At 40.5% G+C, this 10,725-nt stretch overlaps 1 protein-coding gene across 1 annotated transcript; it reads right to left on the bottom strand.

The window, feature by feature from the left end:
- Positions 1-674: 674 nt before the first annotated feature.
- On the bottom strand, positions 675-9,673 carry LOC138747730 (somatostatin receptor type 5-like). Its single transcript, XM_069907243.1, has one exon. The coding sequence runs from the start codon at positions 9,612-9,614 to the stop codon at positions 8,514-8,516; it is 1,101 nt and encodes a 366-aa protein (XP_069763344.1). The 5' UTR covers positions 9,615-9,673; the 3' UTR covers positions 675-8,513.
- Between the last annotated feature and the right edge of the window lie 1,052 nt (positions 9,674-10,725).

Raw genomic sequence — 10,725 nt, 5'->3', positions numbered from 1 at the left:
ATTGGGTCTAATTGGATGGCATGGGCTCATGGGCCAAAAAAGACCTATTACAATGCTTTGTGTCTAAACTGAAACATTTTAAGTTATAGCTGGAGGTAAGAAGACCTTCATAAATCTATTTATAACCTTGCTTAAATTCTAACTTTGGGGAGCTGAGGGAACGAAATGAATGTTAAATTAACGTTGCTTTTCTGGGAGACTATGATGAAAAGGATAGAATTAAAATATCACAATACCCTTTTGCGGATGCATAGTCCTTTCAATTATGGTGTTTAGTTGAATACAGCATTCTCAACCATATCCAATTATGTTCAGTCATTGTGAGTCTAAGTCAACAATTCCAACTCTAAATGCAATGCTTGCACATCAAAGCTCAGGTCACCTTTGTTAGCTCCATTTTCAAGCATGCAATCCAACTAAACCCATCCTATCAAATCTCCCAGTGGACTGATCTGCATGCAAGAGTTGTGGGGATATTTAGAATGGAGCAAAAACTGGAGATGGCCTTACCATGTTGCCTTATGAATTTCTAAGTCACCTTTGGTTTTCCTTAGGAAGAACAGTTGTGGGTGATTTGAAAAAAGGAACTTCGGCCTGATTGTTTTTAAAACATTGCAAAATGAAAATAATTCACATCACCATATGATAAGGGGAATACATTTATTTTAATCCCTTTGAGCTTGATTCCATACATAAATAACAACAACATCACTGTTAAATCAATTTCTTCAAATCTGAAATAACCTTTAATAACCTTTCCATGTCACATTTTAAAAACAGAGAAATGGTGAAAGTGGTTTGATTTGGCATTTTCTTGACAACACTTAAATATTTTTTCACAGTTATTAATACACGTTCCAGCTTTCTTTTCAAACACAATATTGATAACAATTTGAATGAACTGAGTACCTTGAATTATGTTAAATATTTTGTATTTCTGTTCATAAGCACATCCTTGAAGTGATCTACTGAGACAAATATAATATTTTCTTGGGGATTCAATTTTAATTTTATATTTGTAATAAACTATATTTCTGTGCAAATACAGCACTTCTGCTTTAAATTTCTATTTCTCTCCATTATTTCATTATCTAAAAATACATCAACCTGAATTTAAGATTTGAAAAAAAATAATCATTTCATAGTGAAAATATTAATGAGATTAAAGTGCCACATGTAAGTGAAATAATCATTTGAATCCGTACTGATCTGTCTCAGTACCACCTTAAATTCTTCATTATATCAGGCGACACTTGAAGGGAATTCCGGCTGTTAGTGGTGTGATTGGATGTAGTTTGTTAGATCCCTTCTTAAACAGGAAACTTTTACAGCATACATCTTTGATCAATAGCCTAAATTGACATTAGAGTATTGGCTCCCTCATGCTGTTTGAAAACAGGTGGTTGCTAATGTCAAAGCCCCAGATGAATTGTTATCCCAACCTATAAAGAGCACCTGTTGAACCTCTGCCCCCACATCAGAGCACTTGCCCAATACCCCCACCCCACCACCACCACACACATACACACACACACACACACAGGTGTAATCCACCTCCAAGCTCTTACCTTACATTCTTTGGAAATAAGATTTTTTTTTAACACACTTATGTGAAGCTGCATTGGAGCCAAATATTCATCAAAAGAGATATATAATATATAATAGGCAAAAATACAGAATTATTTTCATACTATTTCATAATTGAAATATTTTTCAGCCATAATTATTCAACTTTCTATGTACATTAATATTTTGGGGACTATAAGTGCAGGGTTTATGTTTGTAGCAGGTTAATCAGACCAGTCTTCATTCTATCTTTTCTGTAACTGCTTGCATGGTCCCTCATTGACCTAGATTAGCTCTGGTATCTTTCTTCACAATAGGACTTTTTGCTTGGAGAACAACAGTAAAAAGGAAAACACATGGAATCTTGTGGAATAAAGCATTAATACTCCTTACGAAGATGGGGACAATTTGCTGGTTCAACAATCTTACTTGCCATTTTGTTTCCATTGCATCGCATGGGATTGAAATAAAGGGATAGAAGAGAAATAATTCTGAATGTTAGTTACATCTCAAGTTGAAAATCTATCACCTTGCAACTCATATTGCCTGTCCTTGCTTATGCTTGCATAGAATTGGTCTGCGATCCTATCACTGAATCTTTCCTGGACTTCTATATTTTGAAAATTGATTGTCTGTTAAGCATCCTACTCAATACTCTGAATTGTCATGTAGTAAGCAGAGTTTGTGGACACAAACAAAAATCTGGAAACATTCCACAAGTCTTACTGCATCCATGGAAAGAATTAACATTTTGGTTTGAAGGGCTGAATCAATAGTGTTTCCAGTGTTTCTTGTTTTTAATTTCAGACTTTCAGTGTCTAGATTAATTTATTTTATTTTCAAACCTGTGGAGATATTACTATTCTTGATTTCTTGCCTTGGTCTAATAAAATCTGAATTGGAGGGATGAGAGTCCCTCTCCTAACAAAGTTTTCACTGATTCGGAGAGTCACACAAATTGGCTTCATTTTGTACCTATTACCAGCAGAGAAAGTGGAAAAGAATTTGACAACTGCAGTCCGTGGTGGTACACAAAGATAAAACTTATTTGGGAATCAGATCTTGTTTTTTTCAAAAAATATTCTTCAATGTCTTTGTTTACTCCTTACAAATGCATTGGTGAAATGTGGCAAAATAGCTGTTTGACTTTTAAGAACTGCTCAATTAGTTAATGAAGGTTTGTAATGGTTTCTGATGAGAATAAGCAGGTAGTTCCATGCAAGGGCGGGCAGAAACTTGGAGCAAGGCCAGACAAAGGCAAGAAGTCATGCAGCAAAATCTACAGGAGTACATTAATCTCCACTTCGAAAGTTGGATTGTGAACCATCTATGTTTGAAAAGGTGATCTGTTCCACGAGGTCTGCTTAATCTGCCTGAAATCTCACTTCTTCCTGAAAATACCTAGTAGACCCAAAAACAGTCCAATGATTCATTGGTAATCCAGCCTTGAGTTTCAACTCATTAGAGCACTGTTGTATGATGGGCTAAAAATCTATATCTGAGATTTACCCTTGTGTGATTTGAGATGAACCCAACAATGCAAAGAAAGAAGAAAAAAAAAGCTTGCATTTATGTGGAATAAACACGACATTTGAATGTCACGGAAATAGGCCTTTCAGCCCAACCTGCAAGCGCCGTCCAAAATGTACCATTCACACGAGTTCCACCTACCGGTGTTTGGTCCATATCCCTATGAGCCTATCCAATCCAACTTTTTCTTAAATGTTCCAATATTACCTGTCTCAACTACCTCCTCCACAGGCTTGCTGTCATGGGGGGACATTGGCAGGCCATTCTCCCCCCCCAATGTAATTGTGACCCCCACCCACATGCAACAATTGCATCACATGGTTTCGTCTCCACGCGCTTTAAACGTGCGCCTTTGTCAGTTATGTTGGGGGGGGGGAGGGGGAAGTGTGACGGCGGCATCATGGCAGGTATGGTTTCTGCTCCCCCCCCAATGAGTGAGTTTTTGAATGTTAGTTTGTGTCCCCTGCAGTTATCTTAATCCCCCCCCCCCCCACCGATTAGATGTACTGATACTGCCTCTGCTCGTCCAGCAGCTTGTTTCAACACCCACCACCCTTTGTGTATAAAAAAAGTTACCCCTCTGTATCTGATTAAATCTCTCCCCCTTCACCTTAAATCTATGCCCTCAGTTCTCGGTTCCTTGCACTGGGTAAAATTGACCCATGGCTCTGACCAGTAAAGGGATATTGAAGAAAAAGGGAGCAAGCAAAGAAAGACAGAGAAACCCATTAGATTTCTTGCATAGCTTTTTAGAGGATGGTTTTAGAATCCCAATAATTGGATTAGTAAGGCACCCTACTCATTTTGCATGTGTATGTGGATGGGTGGGGAGGGGGTGGGGTGTTGTGATGCACCAACAGTAATGGAATCTGCATTTGTAATGTTTCCTTTAAACATCTGCCTGAAGCCACAAAGAAAACATTACAAAGTTATTTGTCTTTTTGTCTTGACTTTTGCTCATGTTGGGATGTCCTGAATACACAGCTAGAGATTCTTTCAACAGTGAAATCATTTCTGTTATGTGGGTTAACATAACAGCCAATTTAAGTGCAACAAAAATGCCATAACAACAAATAGCCAGTTTATCCTTTATTTGGCTAGATGCTTGATCATTTCGGCTTAAATGCCAAAGGAAAAAGAGGGAAAATAGGGTTAAAGGCAGAGCCTTTATAATGTCCAGAACAATTTTAATTTTGGACACATGAAGGTGGTGGAAGGGATTGTTCAATCTGCCCCAAATCTGAAAGGTGGAAGGATAGGCAATAAAGCAACACCCATCTCCCACCAGCACTCCCACTCAGTCCCTGTATTCAGATTAACAACCAAATTGTAATTTTTAACATGAAATGTGGACAGGAGTTCAAGATAAGGAAAAAGAAAACGAGTCTCCTTTGGCATTCAATCATATCATGGCCAATTTGAACTTTGACCTCAATTTCTTGCCTATGACCGATAACTCTTGACTCCACCCAGGACTAAGTGTCTATCTAATTTTGTTTTGAATCAATATTCAGCCACAATAGCTTTCATATGATCAGAGGAATCCAAATTCATCACCCACATCCCTGATTTTCACTACTGGATCTGCAGGATTAGCTTGGCAGGATAATACAGTGGACCTGACTGGTGAGCCCTGAGTTGTAGGAGGACCTTGAGCAATGTGATTGAGAGTAACAGGGTCAGTGTAAGTCCCAACTGAAATATTGTTCTGGAGCCCTTTAGTAGATGGTAAACTCTTGCCCCCATCCCTACCCACTTTATTGTATGACAAAAGAGCCAAGCATTTCCAATGTTTCTAAATGTCTTAGAATTCAAAAACATTCAAAATGAAGTAATTAAACATCTTTAAAAATCTCACCTTTTTCAGGTCAAGGAATAATTCAACTTACAGCATTTAAAGCACTTTGATTAATTAAGATCATTAAATCAAACCCAAATAATTAAAAAAAAACATTATTTTATACATAATCTTTCTTCATTTACAATCATTCAAATTACAGTAAAACCCCTGGTATCTAGCACCTCTGGTGATTGGTAGATGCTGGATAAGTGAATTTTCAGGTAGCTTGAGATTGCGTGTTGTGTAATTGGCGAACTAATGGTGAGGTGCGCCAATTTTAATCTTCCGTAATTTTTACCTATTTATTTTCCACAACATTTTTGGAACTGAGACTGCCGGTTGCTTGAATTCCAGATAATAGGGGTTTTACTGTACTAAGTTTAAGGGTCTTGTACATCTCTAATCTTGCACTGGATCAAAGAACCAATACCCTCGTGTAAGCATGAAATATTTCCAGTAAGTTTCTGCTCCACTACTGGAGTCCACAGACTCCAGAGGTACAGAACAATCTGGAAATGGGTAGCAGATCTCTGCCAAAAAGCTCAGGACTTCTCCCTTGACTGGGAATCACTGAACCTGTTGGCAGTTACACTGAGAACCATCAACACTTACATGTGGAATGTCAAGAAGATCTCAGCAAAATCTGAAACCATGCATTGACTACTCTGGGAATGTTGGCTAAAGGGAGTTATTGAAGAGAAGTCTTGCCTTGAAATTTATTGGAATATATATGTTCAACCAGATTTGACAACTGCATCTTTGGACTCCATTATTGTCATTGGATCCTCGAGCAGCACATTTACCCTCAAACCATTGGAGGAAATCAGATGCATAAACTGTTTTCTCTACCTCAATCTAAAAGTGCAATGTAACAAAGACACTTTAAACATGATTGTCCCTTGATATCAAGCTTAAAAACTTACAAGAATCGAGCACATTCTTACAGCAAGAAATGTAAATGGACTTCTTTACAGACAATTCACCAAAAGATCTACAATAAGCACAAAGAAAGCAAACACTTACTACAATATAGGCTAGAATGAGCAATGGCACACTTTATACTACATTTCTGGTCGATGAAATGAAAAGCAATTCTTAGCATTTTAGCATAATCTATTTTAACATTGACATTTTTGCTCAGTGTGGACTTTCAGCATGAGGTTTGTCTTCTGAAGTTTAGCTGGAACAGAGTTGATGGATGTTGCATTTCCTCTTCTGCAAATGCATTATCATCGGTCTGCCATGCACGCATAATGACCCTGAAGGCAAGAAACTACTGGAGTAGAACATATTGCACAATGTGTTCATGCTTGGTAAGGTGTAATATTTCTATTTTGCTGCTGGTGTTCATCAATGCTCTGTGTGTGATCACTTCCTATCTCCCACTGCGCAGGAGGTTACAAGTCATTTACAATTCTGTCACATGCCTCCTGTTTGGTATAAATTAGGGTTTATATTTGAAGTCTTTACCCTTATTTGCTCATGGTCATTTTTAAAGTATATTACAAAGCCTCCGATAATGAGAGTGCTTATGGTCAGAGTACATTAGATATCAGACAAGGTGCATCTTAATTGAGTACCCCCATTTTCCTTCTCTCATTTCTAGAAACATAGAATTATAGAAAACCTACAGCACAATACAGGCCCTTTGTTGTGCCGAAACATGTCCCTACTTTAGAAATTACTAGGCTCACCCATAGCCCTCTATTTTTCTTAGTTCAATGTACCTATCCAGACAAGGTGCATCTTAATTGAGTACCCCCATTTTCCTTCTCTCATTTCTAGAAACATAGAATTATAGAAAACCTACAGCACAATACAGGCCCTTTGTTGTGCCGAAACATGTCCCTACTTTAGAAATTACTAGGCTCACCCATAGCCCTCTATTTTTCTTAGTTCAATGTACCTATCCAAAAGCCTCTTAAAAGACCCTTTCATATCCGCATCCTCCACCAAGGTCAGCAGCCCACTCCATGCATCCACCACACACTGTGTAAAACAAAACATGCCCCTGACGTCTCCTCTGTACCTACTTCCCAGCACCTTAAACCTGCGTCCTCTTGTGGCAACCATTTCAGAGGGAAAAAGTCTCTGACTATCCATGCGATCAATGCTTCTCATCATCTTGAACACCAAGAGAAATTCCACTTAAAAACAAGTAACACCAAGGTAAGCAGAGCATGTCATGTAAGTAGGTCATTGGCTTGACTCCACTCACTTTCTCATCAGCTCAATCTACTTCTGTCTTGTAGAAGCCAAAACTGAGTACATGCAGATAAATTAACACCAAATGCTACACAGATTTGGGATGGACAGAAAGTGGAAGTCATTGCTTCTGAACTGAATGGGACAAAAGCTTTGAAAACTCATCTTACTGACCATCCTTTTGTTTCATTATTTGCTTAATTTCCCAGAAAATAGACTGAAAATCAGAAATAACTTGGTAAAACTGTGCATTCTGGGAAACTTTTTTTTGTCTGAGATATTTCTCTAATTCTCAATATTGGAAACTTCCAATTTAGCTGGCAACAAAAGATAAATGAAGCAAGAAAGCTTCTTCCATTCTATCCAATAACATCTCCTTTTCTTTCCTTCATATGAGTTCTAACACTTCCATCAGTGAGCATTTTACTGTGGTGATGTTTCCCAAGGGAGGAGTCCTATGCTTCAGTCAATATCTCCAGAGTGGAAAACATGGGAAATCCAAGGACTTATGCACTCATAATTCAGTGAAAGGGCAACCTGACTTGTGGGCCATTTTGCTTTTATACCATTGATTGATCTTGAAATATAGTGCCAACAGCTTAAGTGTATCATAGAGTCAAACAGAATGGAAACAGGTTGAATGTATGCCCACTGATTATTTGCAAGCAAGCACACACTCATTCTCACCACTTGATTTACAATACATTTACATCAACTTCCCCCAGATTTACCATTCACTTACATGTTAGAATAAATTTAGAGTAGGTCGTTAAATTATCAGCCCATGTCTTTGGAATGTGAAAGGAAACCTGAGCACCTGGTTGAAACCCACACAATCACGAAAAAGAACATGCAAACTCCACTTGGACAGCACCCAATTTTAGGATTAAATCTACTGGCTGTACCATTGCGTTGCTGTGCCACTGTTGTGATTTTGCTTTAAGAGCTTGAGAACCCAATGTAGATATCTTATTGTTAGGTCACTGATTCCTTTAAATAAGATGCACATATAAAATGAAGAGGTGAGCAAACAAAACAGAACAACTTAGTTTACATTGGGAGATATAACTCTTGTCATAGGTACATTTTAAATGAGTTCCACAAGCTCTGAAAACATATGCCTTTCTCAGGATTACTGAAAGCATGTGCGTATGTGCGCGCGCGCACACACACACACACACACACACACACACACACACACACCTTATATAAATATCAAAGACTAAATGCTCATATTTAGACCAGAGACGGCTCCAGATCTTTAAACAACTTTGAAATACTCTTGGTGAGCATTTATTTGAACACCAAGTACTGAAGAGAGAGCCTGGTCAGAACACAGGAGCAGCACTTTTTTAACGCTTGGGATAACTTGTTAAACTTGACTGGTCTGCATGCAGCCATTGGGCTCAGCCAGTCTCTGAGTCGTGCACGTCTCAGGAAATCTACTCTTTTCTTGTTTCTGTCCTGTGGCATCCTCGATACCGTGGGATTTACACGAGCACAGAACTTTCTGGAAACTTTTCTTGAAGTTGTCTGATAGAAACCCATAGAGAATGGGGTTGGCGCAACTGTTGGCGTAGGAAAGGACCACCATGGAGAAATATATTCCCACACAGACTGGTTCCTCTGGCAAAGTGGAGATTAAGTTAATGATATTTAGGATGTAAAATGGAAGCCAGCAAATTACAAATACAACAACAATGACTATTACCATTCTGGTCACTTTTTTCTCGCACTTCCTTCGCTTAGTTGATCCCACACGTACAGTGGATGATTTGACTTTGATTATAATCAGTAGGTAACAGAGACAGATTATTAACAGGGGGCCAAAAAAGCCCAGGACTGCTGTGTATATGATAAATGCTGCAGACCAAATTGCCTTGGGCTCTGGCCAGTTGATGTTACAAGTGTTAATTTCCTTTTGCACGTCTGAATAGACGATGACTGGGAGGACGACTACAATAGAGAATATCCACACAGAGGCATTGATAATCTTGGCAATCTGGGGCCTGCGCCATTTAGTGGATCGAATGGGGTGCACCACTGCAAGGTATCGATCAATACTCATTACAGTCAGGCAGAAGATGCTGGTGAACTGATTAATTCCGTCGACAGTGAGAATCAGTCGGCACATAAAGGATCCAAATGGCCAGTAGCTCAGGGCATTTTGGGTGGCAATAAATGGCAGTCCGAGCATAAATAGTTCGTCGGCCACAGCAAGGTTAAGGATGTAGATATTGGTCACAGTCTTCATCTTGGCGTAACACACAATTACATAGATGACCAGAGTGTTCCCACTAAGTCCTATTGCACAGACAATGAAATAAATCACAGGAAGCACAACGGTGCTCACACTAGACATAAATGGATCCTTATTGGTCCAATTACCATTTTCAATACTGAATGATGTCAGATTGACCTGCTCTGTGCTTTGCTCCCAGAGGGGGTCCATGGATATCTTTGGAATCTCCATCCCTTGTAATGTAGTCCTCAAGGTCTTGCTCTCTACAAGACTCTTCTCATGCCCAATGAGTCCCTAGAAAAATAATTGAAAAAGTGTTGAAGTTAAGGAGTAAAGAAAAGTGGTGTCCTTGTATTTCTAGCCCTCACTGCTGCCCTACGGTCCTGGGTGGTGCCCCCCACTGCCCTTCCAGGAAGGTGATGGCATCCTGCACAAGTCTTCCCATTAGCTGGTGCCATGAGGGGCAGATCCATTGATTTAAAGTTGGGGGCTGCAGTGATTACGAGGTGCCCCATGAGTGTGCTGGTCACCTTCATATTTTCAATAAAATTTTGGTTGATGGCTCCCCTCATAAACCAGCGCCCACTCTCTAATGACCCGGGTGCCCTCACTATCGGTGTCCCATTGTGGGCACCTGTGTAGATCTCACTCCAAGAGGGTAGGGTACCGGATCCTTATCGTAGTCGCCACCCTATCCCACTGTGTGGTGCCTTCCAGACCTCTGGCTGTGGCACCCTAGGGCATTGTTAATGCTCTGCTGGTCAGGGAAGCTCCCCAGGGTGCTTGCCTCTTGGTGGGCAAGGCTCAAATTGGGGGCCCCTTTGTCCCATGGCCAGCGCAGCCATGTAGCCAGGTGCTCGTCCGGTCGCTGACGATACCGGTCTGCGAGCTGGGTTAACCCTTTTTGGGAGAAGTCTCGTGTTTCAGTCGACTCAGAATGGCTCCCTTCAGCATGGGCATCCCCCTTGCCCCTCTCCCTCCCTGCGCTGGGTCCGGGACTGCGTGGTAACGGATAGCATGTGCAGGGGTTCGTTCTGGGGGAGTGAGAAGTGGCTGTGGGGTTTGGGCTCCAGCTCCTCCTCACCCCATCTTGCCAGATGTCCCCATACCCCAGCCATGCATCCAGCTTGTCACCCTGCTGGATCAGGGTTTGGACTTTCAGTGGGTCCGGCTGCCAGACAGACCTACAGGCAGCCTGCACCTGCTTCAGCTGTATGAAACTGCAGGCAACTTCAGTTCCCATGACCTTGAGATCGCTGGCTTGAGTCTGGGCAGCTTGTGATGCCTCCTGCAGTGTGCAGCAGTGCTTCCGGAGCTCCTCTAACTCCCTGCCCTTCTGGCT

The sequence above is a fragment of the Narcine bancroftii genome, chromosome 12 (assembly GCF_036971445.1).
Source record: "Narcine bancroftii isolate sNarBan1 chromosome 12, sNarBan1.hap1, whole genome shotgun sequence".
NCBI classification, from domain to species: domain Eukaryota; kingdom Metazoa; phylum Chordata; class Chondrichthyes; order Torpediniformes; family Narcinidae; genus Narcine; species Narcine bancroftii.
This window is presented reverse-complemented; position numbering and strand designations above follow the sequence as displayed.